The 17,743-nt window shown below is 38.0% G+C and overlaps 1 protein-coding gene across 9 annotated transcripts in view; it reads right to left on the minus strand.

The window, feature by feature from the left end:
- LOC309634446 (uncharacterized protein) overlaps positions 1–17,743 on the minus strand; it is a 284,447-nt gene that overhangs the window by 147,074 nt on the left and 119,630 nt on the right. For 2 of the 9 annotated variants that reach the window (XR_014248108.1, XR_014248109.1), the window contains exon 3: positions 3,209–3,246. The exons of 3 other annotated variants lie outside the window; for them this stretch is intronic. Coding sequence is in view for 1 of the 6 variants with exons in the window: in XM_082404524.1 (XP_082260650.1) it covers positions 3,209–3,246; positions 3,343–3,439 (135 nt within the window). In the remaining 5 variants the exon portion in view is untranslated. Of the gene's footprint in view, positions 1–3,208; positions 3,247–3,342; positions 3,550–10,805; positions 10,927–17,743 lie in introns of all 9 variants that reach the window. 4 more of the 9 variants (XR_014248110.1, XR_014248111.1, XR_014248112.1 and 1 more) reach the window with 3 other exon arrangements.

The following is a 17,743-nucleotide window of genomic DNA, read 5'->3' on the forward strand; positions in this document are numbered from 1 at the left end:
GGTTGATAACAGAGAGGGAAGAGTCAAGATAGATTCCATGGGTCTGGTTCAGAAATCTAGGCATAAAAGAGTACCATTCACTGAGAAAAGAAATACTGAAGGAGAAGAAGGTTTGAAAAGTACAATGGTGAGCTCATTTCAACCTGCGATGCTAAAGGGATATCTCAGTGAAAATGATCAGTTGGTAGCTGGATATATGGTCTGGAGCTCTGGAGAAAAAATGGTTTAACATGTGGTACCTTAAGCTGTGAGAGAGGGTGGGTTAATAGCTCATGATTGATCGTTCTCTGGGCTTGAAAATCAAATTAATTAACAAATTCTAGGGAAAATAATTTAGGATAGTAAGCAATAAAATTTATGTGAAATCTTTCTAAAGCTGTATTTCAGTTGTTTTCATCCTTATAGATGTTGAATTTAAAAGAATGCATTCCAACATGAAAAGATGTTCAACATCACTCATCATCAGAGAAACGCAAATCAAAACCACAATGAAATATCACCTCACACCCGTCAGAATGGCTATCACCGAAAAGACCACAAATAATAAATGCTGGTGAGAATGTGGAGAAAGGGGAACCCTCATACACTGTTGCTGGGAATGTAAATTGGTACAGCCGCTATGGAGAACAGTATGAAGGTTCCTCAGAAAACTAGAAATAGAACTATCATATGATTCAGCAATCCCACTCCTGGGCATATATCCAAAGAAAATGAAAACACTAATTCAAAGTGATACATGCACCCCAATGTTCATAGCAGCATTATTCACAATTGCCAAGATATGGAAGCAACCTAAGTGTCCATCAACAGACAACTGGATAAAGAAGATGTGGTATATATACACAATGGAATACTACTCAGTCATAAAGAAAGAATGAAATTTTGCCATTTGTAATGACAGGGATGGACCTGGAGGATATTATGCTAAGTGAAATAAGTCGGAGAGAGAAAGACAAATACTGTATGTTATCACTTATATGTTGAATCTAAAAAATAACTAGTGAATATATCAAGAAAAAAGCAGACTCACAGACATAGAAAAAAACAAACTAGTGGTTACCAGTGGGAGAGGGAAGGAGTGATGGACAAGATAGGAGTAGGGGATTAAGAGATGTAAACTACTATGTATAAGATAGATAAGACCAAGGATATATTGTACAGCACAGGGAATATAGCCAATATTTTATAATAATTATAAATGGAGTATAAGCCATAAAAATTTTGTAGCACTATGTTACACACCTAAAACTAATATAATATTTTAAATCAACTGTATCTCAATTAAAAAAGAATTTAAGTTAAAAAAGAAAGAAAGAAAGAGAGAGAGAGGGAGGGAGAGAGGAAGGAAGGAAGGAAGGAAGAAAGAAAGAAAAGAAGGAAGGAAGGAAGGAAGAAAGAAAATGTGTGGGTTAAAAAAAAATGCATTCCATTTCATCCAACTAAAATAATTTCAGTATAACAAGTATTTTACTTGTGTCACCTCAAACTCCATGAAGCTGATACACAGACCTTGATGACTACTTCTTATTTCTCTCCTCAATCCATTTCTCTCACAGACCACCACTAATCTCCTTTAAATCCCTACACAAGCATATCTTGTCTTTTTGCTCCCCAACTCCCCACCTTTTCCTCTCAACCCTCCATCACAAAATCTCAAAAACCATTCAAACAAATCAGGACTACGATTTGCAGAGTGGGGAAAAGAAACAGCACTAAATAGGCCAAGCTAGAGTCCTTTTTAGTGTCAGGGAAGGAAAAAGGTTGGAAATATGCATATACTGATAAGCTTTATCCCATCTATATGTATTGTTCCTAAATAATGACCCAGCAGTGTTAAGTATTCAATGTAGTTAACAGCAGAGTGTTTTCCAGAGGAAGGCCAGCTTCCCATCCACCAATGGGCCTCACAGGTGATACAGTTCTGGATCTGGCTCTTACCTTGTCAGCGTCTCTCCATCATCAGTCCTGGGAAGACTAATCAAACTAATCAAACTCACAGGAGATTGAAGTTTATCAGTCCAATTAGACTGTCCCTTCCTTCACTTATTCTGGGAGAGATACTCCTTCCAGGTTCTAGAATAATGATATTTTTCCCATCCAGGGTACTACCTTCTCATTAGCAGAACAGTTCATGATGAAAATGCTACTTAGTGAGCAGAAAATAAAAACAAATGGAAATATGCATGATCTTAAACAAAATCTCCTACTCATGCTAGAGGTGGGGCTGTGGGATGAAGGATCATTGCCCCACAATACGCTGCAGTGATTGAGTATTTGTGTCTCCTAATTCCCTGTCTCTGGACTGCCCAGTTGTAGTTTCCCTTTCTATTCCTCCAGACTGAACTGTCTTCTGTGCATTCAACTCTTTCTCCATATGAAGTACAATACAATGGGGTTCCCATTACTAAATTAAAATCACATTCTAGAACTGCCTGCTTGAAATTACACCCAGGTGACCTTAACTGGAGCTTTTCGTGTTCCCAAACACTTCAGGCACTTATTTACAGTCTCCAGGCCTACTCCCACAGATGGCAAACCTTATTTCTCCTTTTTCCAACTTAGGAGGAAGCATCTCACTGCTGTTCTGATTGTATGGCTGTCATTCAATAGAAGAATAAAAATCTATCAATACATCTCAGTCATGTTACATCCTTCCCTCTCTTCTTCTTCTGTCCTCTCTCTTCTGTCTCTCCTCTCTCTCTCTCAAATGTACCCCCTCTAGTTATACAAAAGCCACAGAATGTAAAAACAAAATATTTTTCATTTTTAGAAATCAAAGTCACCAGCCAAAGTAGAATAGTTACAATGTTTGGAGAGGGGTGAAGTCTGACTCAGGTATTAGTAGAAACTCTGCATTAGACAGTTTTCATAGATTTTTTCTTTTTATTTTTTTCATAAATTTTTTACGTTGGTCAAATTTTTTGCAAATTGTACTTTGATAGAGCACAAAGAGAACTTATATTCTACAATTCACATAGTTGCTTTCATTGATTGATCTGTTTCATGTTCCACCATAATTCTACCTGTTATTTTATCTTTTATCTCCTCTTGGTTGTTAGCCTATCACTTGGGGACATTGGGGCAGTGGTGTGACCATATTATAACACAATGCCTGGCATGTAGTCAACGTGATGATTCAAGACGGCAGAGCAGGCAGTGGCTTCCTGTGTCCCCCCCGTCTACACATTTCACCTGCCGGTCCTCTCACCTGCCGGTCCTCTCCGGATCTCACAGCTCTTCTCTTTCCTTTTTAGAGGCAAAAACACAGAAGTGTTTAGAGGCAGAAACACAGAAACAATCATTCAGTTTGATGACATGCAAGCAGAGTGAAAAATAATTCACCTGGACAGATAAGGGATGAGGTGGAGATGAGGAAGGAGATTCTTTTAAGACTGGAGAAAGAAGAGGAGTGGGGCATGTAATGGATTGTTGATTCCATTTTCTGGCTTTTCCATGCCTCCTAGTTAAGATATCAGTAGCAAATTTCATTTAGGCATCTGACAGCATTTTCACTTTGAGTCTTGGGCTCTTGATGGAAGTCTGGAAAAGCTATCGAGAAGTTAGCTCTTCCTTCCTCACCTCCACACGCACACAGAGAAACCCATACACAGACACGACTGGCACACCCACGGAGAAGCCACATGTGCACCTAAGAACACATGGACAGGCAGACAATAAAAATGCCTAGTGGTAGCAAGAACCACTCCAGCCACAGATGCCTTCTGCTGCAGACAGCACATGTGCTTGCATTCTCACACCCACACAGGCACAAAGACCCACACGCAGATGCCACAGCCACACCCACAGTCCTTACTTACTCAGCTGTGACTTTCCTCCCACATGCCTTATTTGAACACAAGGCTGTCTCTAATTAGAATCTCTCAAGTCCATCTTTGCCTGACTAATCAAACTTCTCAGTGCAGCCTCATGAAAACTCAACTTCTAAACTGCTCAAAATAACTGAGAATGGAAGAGAAATAAAGGACAGCTCACTAGACACCTGGGGGAACTGAAATTTGGAAAGTTAGGTGGAAAGGCTGTCAGGGTTAGTAGTGTCCCACCTCCCCACCAGATATTTTAGTAGATGGACACGTAGGTGATCTGGAAATGCCAACAATGCAGTAATTACGAAAGAGATGACCACTGATACTAAAAGGAGAAGAAAATATGACCTATGATGGAAAGAAAATGAACTTGAGAACCAAACAGACTTAGATCCAAATATAGCATTGCTATTTACTGTTAACTTGGGCAAGCTATTTAGTCTTTAACAGTTTACTCAACAATAAGATCTACATTCAAGTATCTTTATGAGGATTAAATGTAATGATATATGTAAAGTGGTTATTACAGTGTTTAGTTTCATAAACATGTGTTTTATTTTTGTTATTGAAATTGTTCCCAAAATATCCTGTGAGCTCTCCCAGCAAAAGACAATGGCTTGAGTTTTCAGCTCTCTAAGACAAATTAGAAAAGTTACATGCTCCCTCTTTCCTTGGGAATAGAGTGCCATTGGTAAACAATATTTGGTAAAGGAATAAGTGAATGAGCAAATAAATGAATGATTGAATGAATGGTGTAACTATATTATACATTGCTGTTCTTAGAATCATCAGTATCTAATATTAAATCTAGCATGTAGTTCTAGTACTAGAGGTTTCTCAGTTTGATAGGAGAGACAGCTAGTAAAACATAATTCTAATAAAATGAGAGAGATATTGCAAGGTTTTATTACAGCAGAGGGAAAAAAATGTAGTTCTGCTGGGGGACAAGAGAATGTTCCAATAAAGTCCTTCAAAACAGTGGTATGTAATCTAGGACAGGAAAAACTCATAAAGACCTTCCAAGGAGAAGAAGGATATGGGCAGAAGTACAGAAGCATAGATGATGCTTACTTAGGGCAAAATGAATAGGCCAAAGTGGCTAGAATGTTGGGGACATGGGGTGCCATGCCAAGTGATAAATCTGGAAAGATAGTTTTGGGAACCACCTTATGGAGGACCTTGCATAATGAGGTCTTGCATATCTTTGCATAAGAAGACATTATCTTTAACTCAGAGGGTGACAGGCAAGAAAATGACATGGTCAGATGTGTATTTTAAAGAGATCACTCTAACATAAGCATGAGGATTGATTCAATCAGGACAAAATGGAAGCCTGGAAGATGTCAGTTTAAGGCCTCATCCTCTTTCATATGCATTATTACAATGGTATCCATAAGGCAGGGAAACAGAGTATACAAAGAAGAGCATTTTCTCAGCAAAAATTTATGAGGTTGAATTGGCAAGAATTAGAAAATGGATTAAATTTGTGGAGTGAGTGAAAAGAAAGAATTACAGATGACTGAGAATATAAAGTATTGTGACTGACTAAATGTTGTTTTATTAATCGAAATAAAGAACCACTGCAGTTATCTATTGCTGCATAATGATTTATTCCCAAAACTTAGTGGCTTAAAATAACACAATCATTTGTGATCATCTCTTATGGTTTTGGAGGCTGATTGCCTTAGCCTTACAGTTCTTGTTCAAGATCTCTCACGTGTTGCGGTCAGATGGCGGCTGTGGCTGGAATCATCGCAAAGCCTTCCTCTTTCATATGCCTAGAGGTTCATATTGGCTGTCAACTGGGACCTCACTTGGAGCTGTTGACCAGAGTGCCTACACTTGGCCTCTCCATGTGGCCTAGGCTTTCTCACAGCGTGGTGGCTGGGTTCCAATAGCAAGTGTTCCAAGAAAACCAGGTGGAAGTGAATGGAATTTTTATGACCTGGCCTTAGAAGTTACATGAAGTCACTTCTGCTACTAGTCACTTCACTGGTCAAGGTTGTCACAAAGGTCCACCCAGGTTCAGGGAGGGAACAGAGACCCTCAACTCTGGATGAACAGAGTTACAATGTCACAGTGAGATACATTGTGCAGTCATCTTAGGAAAATACAACCTGCCACAAGAACATAGAATAAAGAGCAAATCTGAGTCCCGTTTTAAATGTGTTGACTTTCAAATGTCTGCAGAACACCCAGATGAAGAAGATAAGTGGGAAATTATAAATTTGGTTTTGGAGTTCAGGAGACCTGAGAGTTGTCAGGATATAGGTGATAATGGAAGTCATGGGGTAGATGTTGTTATCCAGGGATTAGGGAAGAAAAGAGAAAAGAAGGGAAAAGAGGAGGAGGGATGGGAGGGGAGAGGAGAAGAGGGGAGGGTTATTAGTTTCCTAGGACTGCCAGAACAAAGTACCCACAAACCAGGGCTAAACAGAAATGTATTGTCTCATGGTTCTGGAGGCTAGAAGTCTGAAATCAAGATGTTGGCAGGGCCATGATCCCCCTGAAGTCTCTCAGGGAGCAGCCGTCCTTGCCTCCCCCAGTTTCTGGTAACCCCCTGGTGTTCCTTGGTTTGTGGCAGCATAACTCCAGTCCCTCCTCCCTCTTCACGTGGCTGCCTCCCCTGTACATATGCTCTATCAAATTTATTTTTTCCTATAAGGACACAAGTCATATTGGACTAAGAACCCATCCTACTCCAGTATAACCTCATGTCAATTTAGCTAATTACATTTGCAATGACCCTATTTCTAAATAAGCTCACATTCTAAGGTACTAAGGATTAGGGCTTTAACATACCTTTTTGGAGGAGATGCAATTCAACCCATAATAGGGAAGAAGGTGAAGGAAGGGGAAAGGATGACAGAATCAGAAGCCCAGGGAAGCTACAATGTAAGGATGAAACAGAGGAAGGGGAACCAGTGCGGGAAAAACATCAGAAGGAACAACCTGGGAGGAATACATGGCACAAGGATTTGGGGATTGAAGAAAGAAAGATGTGGACCAAAAGTACTCAGTTAACAAAAGGACTGAACAGTTTCTATTTGAGTCATGAACGGGGAGGTTCTTAGAAACTTTGGTAGGACCAGACTTCGCAGAGGAGCAGAAGCGAATTTGTGAGATGCTGATGAGTGAAAGGAAAATGAAGAGCCAGCAGTCAACCTACATCATGGAGCTACAGAAATTTCAGAGGAACTTCTCTAAGGAGTTTGCTCAAAAGTTAACGCTACTAATCTCTTCTTCCTGTTAGCTAAGTTCCATATACAAAACTCAAAAAAAAAAAAAAACTTGAAAGCGAGAAGGGGGAGACAAAAACATAATTGCGGGGAGCAAGCTGGGAGTGCCATTTTAGGAACTTTCTTGTGGTTTTCCCATAACTGGAAAAGCGGCTTTCTGACATGATCTGATCCAGGATGGCTGCTGAGTGCAGAGTACCCAAAAGCCGTTCACAGAAGTGAGAGCTGCAGATGCCAGGACAGGACGTTGCAAAGAGAAAATGAGTGATTAATTTAAGGAATAATATCAAAGGTTTGGAGAATGGAGGGAGGATACGAATGCCAGGAGAAAAAGGATGTGGTCAGGGCTCGGCTTAATTATTTATTTCCTTGATGCCTAAGGAGCATCCAAGCAGAGAGGCCATTCTGGGCAGCTTCCTTTAACACTGTAGTTTCCACAAGTGAGCCACAGAGGAAGCAGATATTTTCTTCTCCAACACTCTTCATATACCTGTCCCACACCCCCAAGACCCAGACCTGCTGACTTTCTCACTCTTCTCTGAATCTCCTGCTCTTCTCCCACATTTTATTCTCACATTCCCTACTCTCTTCCTTTAAATACGTCTGACTTTTGCTTTTCTCTTATCCCTTTCTCATAGTCAGCCTAATCATGGAACAGACAACGGAAGGGGTGCTCTGTCCCGCTCCCTTTCTAAAACTTTTGTTTCATCCATAAAATCAGTAGTCCTCATCCTTGTCCATATTTCCTAAGTCACAATGACAGACAGACAAAGGAAAAGATAACACTTGTGTGGTTCCCCCAGAATATGGAATAAGATATACACAGCCCCGGAACTGCAGGCCATGAACTAAATAGAAATGGCAGAATTCAAGCTAGAGTTTTACAAGCTGAATGTGGTTAGTGCAATGGCTCCTAATGTGTCCCCAAAGGGCAACTGATCCTTTATTCTTAAGGATCTTTATTCTTAAGGCGGGTGAGAATTTTGGCTTAGGATTCGCATCAGAAGGAGTTTTGTTCTAATTGGCTGAGTGCACAAGAGTGCTAGAGATCCACCTCAACTTGTTAGCTTACTGGGAGGAATAGGGTAAGGGAGGGTGGCAAGTCCATTTATTCCAAAGTATATGGGATAATAAATGAAAAAAAAAAAATCTTTAAATACACAGCAAAAGGAGTGAATAGGAAATGTGTTAAGGAATGTAGCTTAGCACAAGTTAACAAGTAATATAACTATGCTCATATGAAGTATAATGAGTAAACTTGGGAGGCAACAAAGCATAGCAGACAAGAGAGCAGACTCTAGAGCCAGGGTCCCTTGGTTCATATCTTAGCTCTACTGAGACAAATTATTCAGTATCTCTGTGCCTCGGTATCCCCAGCTATAAAATGGGAATGACAATAATAACGGTACCAAATCCATAGAGAAGACTAATGAGAAGACTAAATGAGTTAATATAAATTAAGATTTTAGAACAATTAGGTGCATAGTAACACTATACAAATTTTACTTTTATTATGAAAATTAACAGTTAGCTAAGTACCTAAAACTATACCATATTTTTTAAAATTTTAGCCTCTAATAATATATTTCATATAGCATGATGTATTTTATATAGTACATAGTACAATAGAACATTTTTAGTTTAAATGTCAGTTTTATTTTAAAAAACATTTGTCTCATAAACACTTGAAAATTTTAAGATCTAAAATAAGTTTTTTTAAATGTAGCATTTTGTAAATGCTGTTTGTTCTTTACTCAAATATCCAAAAATATAAAGAGAATATACTCAGTTTTTATAAAAGGAAATAAAATGAGGTTAACATTGAAAATGAAAAGCAGATTTCTTTTAAAACTTGGTTTTAGATAAATGCACATACTATTGTTTTCCACAATAAAATGTAGCCCGTGTTTTGGAGGGATGGGTATCCTGAGTATCAGCTTTAATTAATGAAATTTAAAATCCACATCCTTAACCTCTACCATGTTTAAGGTGTGACCTTGAATAAATTGGCAATCCATCCCTGCTTTTACTTGGTAAACATCCTGGTGACACTGAACCAGCTAACTTTGGGTACCAGTAACGTATATCTCACTACCATCAACTTTAAATGCTCTACTTGCCTACACACACATATACATACACACAGATACATATACATTTGCACCATTTAGAAATATTACTTTTAATAGCAGGTAACCTAACAGTTGCTTCAGTAAATATGGGATTGTTATTTTCATATAACAAAAATGCGTGCAGGTAAATGGTTTCTGGCATTGGTTCCGTGGCTCAAAAATGACAAGGCTTTCTCTTCAGGTTGTAGGATGTTTGCTCATAAGCCATCACTTCAATATTCACGGCAGGAAGAAAGGGTGGCGGGGGGAGGCAGTCATATACAGCATCACTGATGTCTGTCCTTGTATCAGAAAAGCAGAAACCTCCCTGGAGTCTCCCTTCCCCCCTTTACACACACACAGCCAACTTTCCCTTAGTTTCATCATCCAGAATTGGGTCCCGTGACCACCTGTAGTTGCAAAGGAGGCTGGGAAAGTGGGGAACAGGTTGCTAATGATTGTCTTAGATGAAACATGATTCATCATCTGGGCCTAGGCATTACCACCCTGAACAAAATTAGGGCCCTGTTATCAAAGAAGAAGGGACTATAGCTATGGGATAGGTAACAAGTAACGTCTGTCACAATAATTTACCACTTATTGGGAGCCTATATGTAGAAGGCACAGACCTAGTCACTTTACACACATGATATCATTTAGTCTTCACAACACTGTGAAACAGTTATTTGTAAATGTTCTTTGTTCTCTATTCTTTATAAATAAGGAAAGTGAGCCTCACTAAGGCTGTAAGTACCTTGCCCAAAGTCACACAACTAGTAAGGCAGCCTGAGATTTGAGCTCAGGTCTGATTCTAAGCTCACATACTTTCTACAATATCATACTGCCCATCATCTTACCATCTGTCCCTTGGCCATCCTTAATTCTGGCCACAGCGTATCCCTGGCCACAACATATCCACAACATATCCCTCCGACTTCATACAGTCTTGATCACAAGCCCTCTCTGCAAAAAATGTAAGCCATTCTGAATCTTGATTTAGAAAATGGCACATGGTCTTCATATATGTCAAAATGTTGGCAATACAACAGTGCACAGAACAAACAGGCTCCTGATCTTTGGGTTTCCATTCTGGTGGGGAAGAATGGCATTAAGCATGTAAACAAATAAAGATAATTTCAGATAATGAGAGCCTTATGAAGAAGATGAAACAGATAACGTGATAATGAAAAATCTGCAGGCTACTTTTGATAAGATGCCTAGAAAAGACTAAGCCCTGATTGCTAGAAGGAATTAGCCTAGTCAAATTCAGGGAAAAGTGAACTCCAGGAATGCAAAGGCCCAGAAGCAGAGATGTTTTGTAGGTACAGAAAGTTGGTCAGTGACGTTGGAAAATAATGATTGAGAAAGACATGATAAGAAATGAGATCTGAGGGGAATCTGTATTTTATTCAAAATGCAATGGGAATTTTGATAAGTTTTAAATAAGCAGGGGTAACATGATCCTTTTTTTTTTTTTTTTTTAAATCACTGTGGTAGCTGCGAAAAGAGGCTTGACAAGGCATATGAGAGGAAGTAAAGATTTCAGTGAGGCGGCTTGGCCAGAGCAGTGCTGGTAAAGATGGGGTAAAGACAGATAGGTCAATATAGATAAACATGATGACACAACTTACCTTTGGGGAAATTTGTTTTGTCATTCATTCCATTTTATCTTGGCTATGCAAACACCTGCGTTTTATCACATTCATATGCATGTGCTCCAATGAATTGCGCCCACTATTTTCTTCTGAAATGCTTTTAGAAAAAAATAAATGCTTTAACACACCGACAAAATTCAGCCAGATATTTAGCATTTTCCCCTACTTGAATGGACTGTATCTACAGGGCAGTTCTGAGGCAGTCAGTTCATTCAGTATCTGAATTCAGAGCTCTCCCATCTTCCTAGGAAAAACATCAATAATGGTCCATCTCATATCTTTTTACAGATACAGCCTTTCAGAGGTTTAGTTTTGCATAATTTGCCATAATGAATTACAAACTTCTCCCTTTTTCTCTGGGTTCATGAAATTAGTCAGGATAATAGAAGTAAGATTCTCCCAGAAACTGTGTGCTGGGGCTAATCAGTGTGTTCCTAATTGGAATTATGAGTAGACTAACTGAGGAGACACTTATGTCACTTTTGAAAGCTTCCATTGTAAATTCACTATGGCTGAATGCAAACTCCTTCTGGAAAAACCATCTTCATTTCATTGCAATGGGAGCTGATAATAGTGCTGGTGTTGCCTAGAGTGCAATTTAGATGACCATTACCCAGCCTACACTATTTTGCTCTTTTGTTACTTAAGCCCTTCAACAACGTCTGGCCAGTCATCCTCAGAATGTGCTTTGTGTACCAAGTTTAAACTTCTTAAATTATGATGGAAAGGAGATATGTAGCAACGGAATGAATTCCGTGCAAATAATTTGAATTTTCATTTTCATTAATGAAGATAATGATGACTTTATCCACAAGGCACAAGGGGAAACCAGGGTCTGGCTGCTATCTGGGTAATTGAACAAGGAATGAAACTGGATGACTGAGGCCCAAAGCATTCCAAGCCGGAAATCTTGGGCTCATGGATCTTTTATAGGCTTAAAGACCCTGCTTTAAGGACTTTTAAGGGGAAGGCCTACATTTGGGAATCTTCAGAGGGTTGAAAACAGATCTCCAGGTGATCAATGCAGAGTGAACGTTTTCGGTTACAATATCCAATTAAAACATTCTTGTACAACTGAAGGAAAGGAAAGAAATCAGAAGATGTTTAATGCCTTTTAAATCCAGATAAGTTTAACTATAATAAAAACACATGCCAACTCCTCGACTTCCTGGCCTAATAAGTCCCAGGTATGGTTGTGAAGCCGAATCCAAACTGTAGGAACAATGAATGGAAAAATCTTGGTGCAACTGCAAAGTCTCTATGGTCCCATATTCTGAGTTAGTCTCAGCAGCCAAAACAGTGATGTATAAAATGTTGTGGAAAATGGGTCTTTACTTCCAGACTCTAAGTTCCAAATAAATTTTAAGCATCTCCTGGTCGTTAGGGATTGCTAACCAGTATTTAGATTTTCTATATCACCTTTTGTTAATTAAACAAACATTTTTAAAAAAAAGAGAGAGCTTCTATTACTTTATGTGTATTTTCAATAGCAACATGCCATATTAGCTTCTGTTTATCACAGACTTCCCTAATCTAGGGGATCTCATTGTATGGCTTTTAGATCTTCTTATTGGTTTGAGAAATATATCTGGTGAACTCAGAATCTCAAATAACTGTTAAGATTTCCTTCTCCACCCCATCTGTCTGCTGCTACTCACTCTTAGTCATGCAATTACTCCTTCCTCCACACCCACCCACAGCAATGCTGCTTATGTACTTTGCTGATCCGAAGGCAATAATATTTGTAATCCAACCATGCAACTTTCTCTTTTCGGAAAGCCAAACAAATCACTGCATATTTCTGTGCTTCTCTCTCCTTTTATCAGTGATTTGGGTGTAATCATCCTGGTCACCTACTTTGTTTTCGTGGGTTTGGAGAGGACTGACATTCGTGGAACCTTGTGAACAAAGAAGAAAGCTGCTTAGAAGTGCCTTGAATGACTATTTTCACATGTCTTAACTGCCATAACAAGGAGGAAAATCTTCACAATTTGGAAGGGTTTCTGAAAATTAGCCCCACTGCACCAAACCTTTGATCTTTTGGTCAAACTGTCAATCTCTTGAGAACTCAGCTCTCTTGTGAAATTTCCAGGCTGTTCCCAAAACAACTGGTTGCATAAGTTCTGACAGCCAGACCCTCAAAGCTCCTCTGTGTTTTGGAAATTCCCTAAATAGACTTAGGTAACAATGTCGCTCAGCAGGAGATGGAGGGACGGTGCCGCCCTAGCCTTTCCAATCACACACAGCTCTCTTATTTTTCCTCTTGACATCTCTTTTTTTCCTCCTATTCCCCATATCTCTTTATTGCCCACTCCTCTCCTCTCCTTCGTTTCCTTCTCCCTTCCCTTTCCCCACACACACTTCCAAGCCTGGGATCAGGCTCTGACTTCACCAGCTTTGCTTAGGCAAGTTTGCTGCTTGACCTAAGGATGAAAGATGTTTCCAGGTTTAACTAAAACCCAGGTGAGACATCACATAACACATGGAGTGAGGTTCCGGCTGCCAAGTGCTCCAAGGGCAGTTTTTCTTAACATTGTTTCAAAACTTTTGCTCCAGGGTGCACCAAGAGGAAGTTAAAAATTGGGTTAAAAATATGTAAGATCTCGTGCCAAGTAATTGAAAACAAATAGTTGGTTTACAGTAAGACCTTGTTAATTTGCACTTTTCTGAAGTGTAAAGTAAAAAGTCTGATTCCTTTGTTCTAATAGCTGGGTATTTTTGCTAAATTGACATAAACGTAAACTGAAAATAAATAGAATAAACTAAGATATGTACAAGATTATAAATTTAAATTTATAATTTAGTTTAGTGTAGACACCCTCTCGATTAATGTTAAAAGGCTCACATAAAATTATGCATGCTAGTCTATGTTTTTTTTTATATCAGTAAATAAGCTTACGCTTGCCAGTTTTATACACAATTATGAGGTATATTTTTTTGCACTGTTTTCTAGTTGTTTTATAAAGTCTTATTTAGATATTGGTCCTACTTGCATATTGTTTATATTCTCACTGGCCTTTGCCATTGCTATAGTTTCATATGTGCCTTTACAAATATGGTATCTTTAACCTTTTTTGTAAAAGATGTTTTTTGATTTCCTTATGCAGTATACCATTTTTCAGAGAAAAAAAATGATAACTATGAATAAATAACATCTTATTTATTTATATTTATTCATACATTTATCTATTTATTAAATATAAAATTAATAAGTACAAATAAATAAAATAAATTTATAAATTAAAAATACATTGAAATATATAAAATGAAATAAATAGGATTATTGAAAATTTTTATCTATTTAAAGTTTTTGAGGTAAAATCATTAACTGATTCTAGAAACAATTTTAAGTGGGTGACATTTGTCAGTATGTGTTAAGCTGGTGCATATTGTTTGTGAGTTTCCTCCATATTTTCCTCTCTCATTTGTAAGTGATAATCTGTGACATTTTATAATTAGTAGGGTCTCCCGTGTGAGCATACATTAGGAGAAGTCATTGGATCTGAGATTAATCGCTTCAGTTATCACACTAAATTTAAATAGATTAATTTAACAGGTACTTACTTTTTAAAAAGCAGGAAATATTTGGCAACAGAAATCAAATGAAGTTCTTGTTCTAATCAAAATATAATTGGATCAGAGTTCCTAAAGATTAAAACTTATCTTAAAAAAAGGTTCTCCCACTGTGTTCCTTCCCACTACAAAGGTCTCAAAGAGGTGTCTGCAATTGTCCCCACTTGCACCTCTTACTGCACTCTTATCTCTTACTCCTGCGGGGGAAAACATATGTGGACTATTTTAAGAACTATATAGAATAGCTTTTTCAAACAGGTATACTTACTCTTTGGAGTACATGTAGCTTTTCAGAAGATATGCAAACACAGTTTTAAGGAAATCAATTTCCAGATACTCAACTTCCATATCAACTCCTTCCTAAAACTAATTTGCCTAGGTAGATGTCAATGAAATATCTGTAGCCCTTCCTTTGCCCATAGCCTGTCTCCCACTTGACAATAGAAAGGTGCACCTGTCACCCATTCCTGCTGGTGCACTGCACGGTCCTGAGATGAAATCTCTTGGGTGTCAAACGAACAATTGTAAATATTTGTGTCATCTCATTTGATTGAAACATCATAAACCTCCACCACCTATCACACTATGAAATGCATTCCCAATATAATTTTATTTTTGATATACAATAATTTAAAAAATTATAATTTATGTATGTTGTTTTTGATCATTTGCATATGAAAAATAACTGTAATGATAATACAGGAGAAAATTTTAGCTCTTGGAACTCTAAGTTTACAGAAAATTTATCTTCTTTTTTGCAACTTCTAGGCAGAACTAAAATTGTAACAAAAGGAATTTAAACTTAGACATGAAGTTCTTGACTAGAGATTATTAAAAAAACAGAATGGAAATTCTTTTATTTTGGTTGCGCAAGCATATGAAAGAGTAATCAATAAAATATACTTAAACAGAAAAATAGATTAAACTGGTATACAATTTTGAGGAGGAGGTGGAATGGAAATACAATTTCCAGGAGGAAAGAGAATAATGAAAAATGTCTAATTGTTAAAGAAGGAATTTTCATGCCTTTAAAAATAGTTGATGGTGGTGTAACATTGCTATGGATACATTTAAAAGTGAGGTAACAGTTTCACTTTAAAATTTCAATTTAATGTGCCAGAAATTATATCCTTTGAAACTGTATACATTTACAATTAAACATTTTAGTTATGAACTTTTAAATGTGCAAGGGGGAACCATAATCTATCAAAATTATCTTAAGGGGCATGAGAGAAAAACAAAGAAGGTCCCCGATCAGGAGAACATGCTCTCCCTTGTGAAACATATTCCTAACGGAAAGAAATCAGACAGGTAGGGGAAACACTATGTGGCATTTTTTTTGTTCTTATAGGAAATATGTCCTGTCTTTCCTCCTTCCACCTGAAGGCTCCCACTAAAAAAAAAAAAAAAAAAAAAAAAAAAAAATTCAAAGTAACCTCTTTTCCTAAGTGGAAAAGGAAAAGAGCTTAATTTCTAAGTGGAGCTTAATTTCTGAAATGGCAAGAAAATATAAATGGATTCCGTAGGTTACACTACATCAAGAAGAGCTTCCAGTAATTCCAAGTGACTGGATTAACCTTGTGCTTCCCAACCTAAATGTCCATCAACAAATGAATGGATAAAGAAGATGTGGCACATATATACAATGGAATATTACTCAGCCATAAAAAGGAACGAAACTGAGTTATTTGTAATGAGGTGGATGGACCTAGAGTCTGTCATAGAGAGTGAAGTAAGTCAGAAAGAGAAAAACAAATACCATATGCTAACACATATATATGGAATCTAAGAAAGAGAAAAAAAAGGTCATGAAGAACCTGGGACAAGATGGGAATAAAGACACAGATCTACTAGAGAATGGACCTGAGGATATGGGGAGGGGGAAGGGTAAGCTGTGACAAAGTGAGAGAGTGGCATGGACATATATACACTACCAAATATACAATGGATGGCTTGTGGGAAGCTGTTACATAGCACAGGGAGATCAGCTCTGTGTTCTGTGATGACCTAGAGGGGTGGGATAGGGAGGGTGGGAGGGAGGCTCAAGAAGGGGGGGATATGGGGATATATGTATACATATAGCTGATTCACTTTGTTGTGCGGCAGAAACTAACACAACATTGTAAAGCAGTTATACTCCAATAAAGATTAAAAAAATAAAAAAAACAACCTTGTGCTTCCCTTATGTTCAACCAAATGCCAGTAGCCAACAAAACACTGGGCCTAGCAGCAGGGTACTAACATCCTATCTAAATGAAATCAGGTTAATATATACATCAGATACAGACTTGAGTAAGAAAAAAATACAGAAAGTGGTGGAAAGGATACTCATGGAAGGAAGAGACTTAGACCCAGCTATGACAGTACAAAGATATGGGAGCTGATGGGATGCACATGTTATTCGTGTGTGTGTGTGTGTGTGTCTGTGTCTGTGTTTACTTTTCCCCTACACTGCCTACCTATCGGCTATGGACTGAATGTTTGTGTTCCCCGCATTCATATGTGAAATCTGATTCCTCAATGTAACCATATTTGGAGGTGAGGCCTTTGGGAGATAATTAGGTCAGGAGTTGTAGGGAGTACGTGAAGAATGGAAGAGAAAGGAAATGCGAAATGTAAGAAGCTAGAAGCCAGTCTGAAGAGCACTGTTCCAATCACCAGTTGTATAAACCTGTTAGCTTCTCCTCAATGATTTGTTTTTCATAGATGTCTGGTCAACATGGGCATTCTTTCCTGGCAGGAATGTAATGCAGCATGTACAGTTATAGACACATCATACATTATTTTTTGATGGGAACTGTGAGAAACAAAATACTAGAATGATCAGAATTCCTGTGATTCCAGATCACAAACTGGAAGCAGTAGTAAAAACAGTGAGTATGACTGTGTATTAAGCCACAATTGTATTCATCTAAACCAGGAATAATAAAAAACAAATTCCAGTCAACTAAGCTAAAAGAGAGACTGAGATATTTTTCTCTTCTTTCTGTAGAAAATATTACAAAGTCATTTTAATATGAAAAGGCCATCAAAGAGTATGCAGTCAAAAATGTAGGAAGAAAGCAAAGTGATATGTCAGGCAGTCAATTATTAAAAAATATTATGTTCTGTTACTCGATTTTGTGATGTTTGTAATATTGAACATCTTTAAAAGTTATTTGGGGGATTTCTTTTCTCTTTCTAAATACATCCTCAATTTTTGCTTAATTCCTCACATTGTAGAAGCTCCCTGCTTCACTAAACCCCATTTGCTCGGCTCCCTAAGTCCATGCCTCATCAATAGAACACAAATGATTCTGCTGCCTCTTGGCTCCTGTTCAAAGTGACATCATGAGCTTTGC

Source organism: Balaenoptera borealis (genome assembly GCF_965194805.1).
Source record: "Balaenoptera borealis genome assembly, chromosome: 1".
Classification (NCBI taxonomy): Eukaryota; Metazoa; Chordata; class Mammalia; order Artiodactyla; family Balaenopteridae; genus Balaenoptera; species Balaenoptera borealis.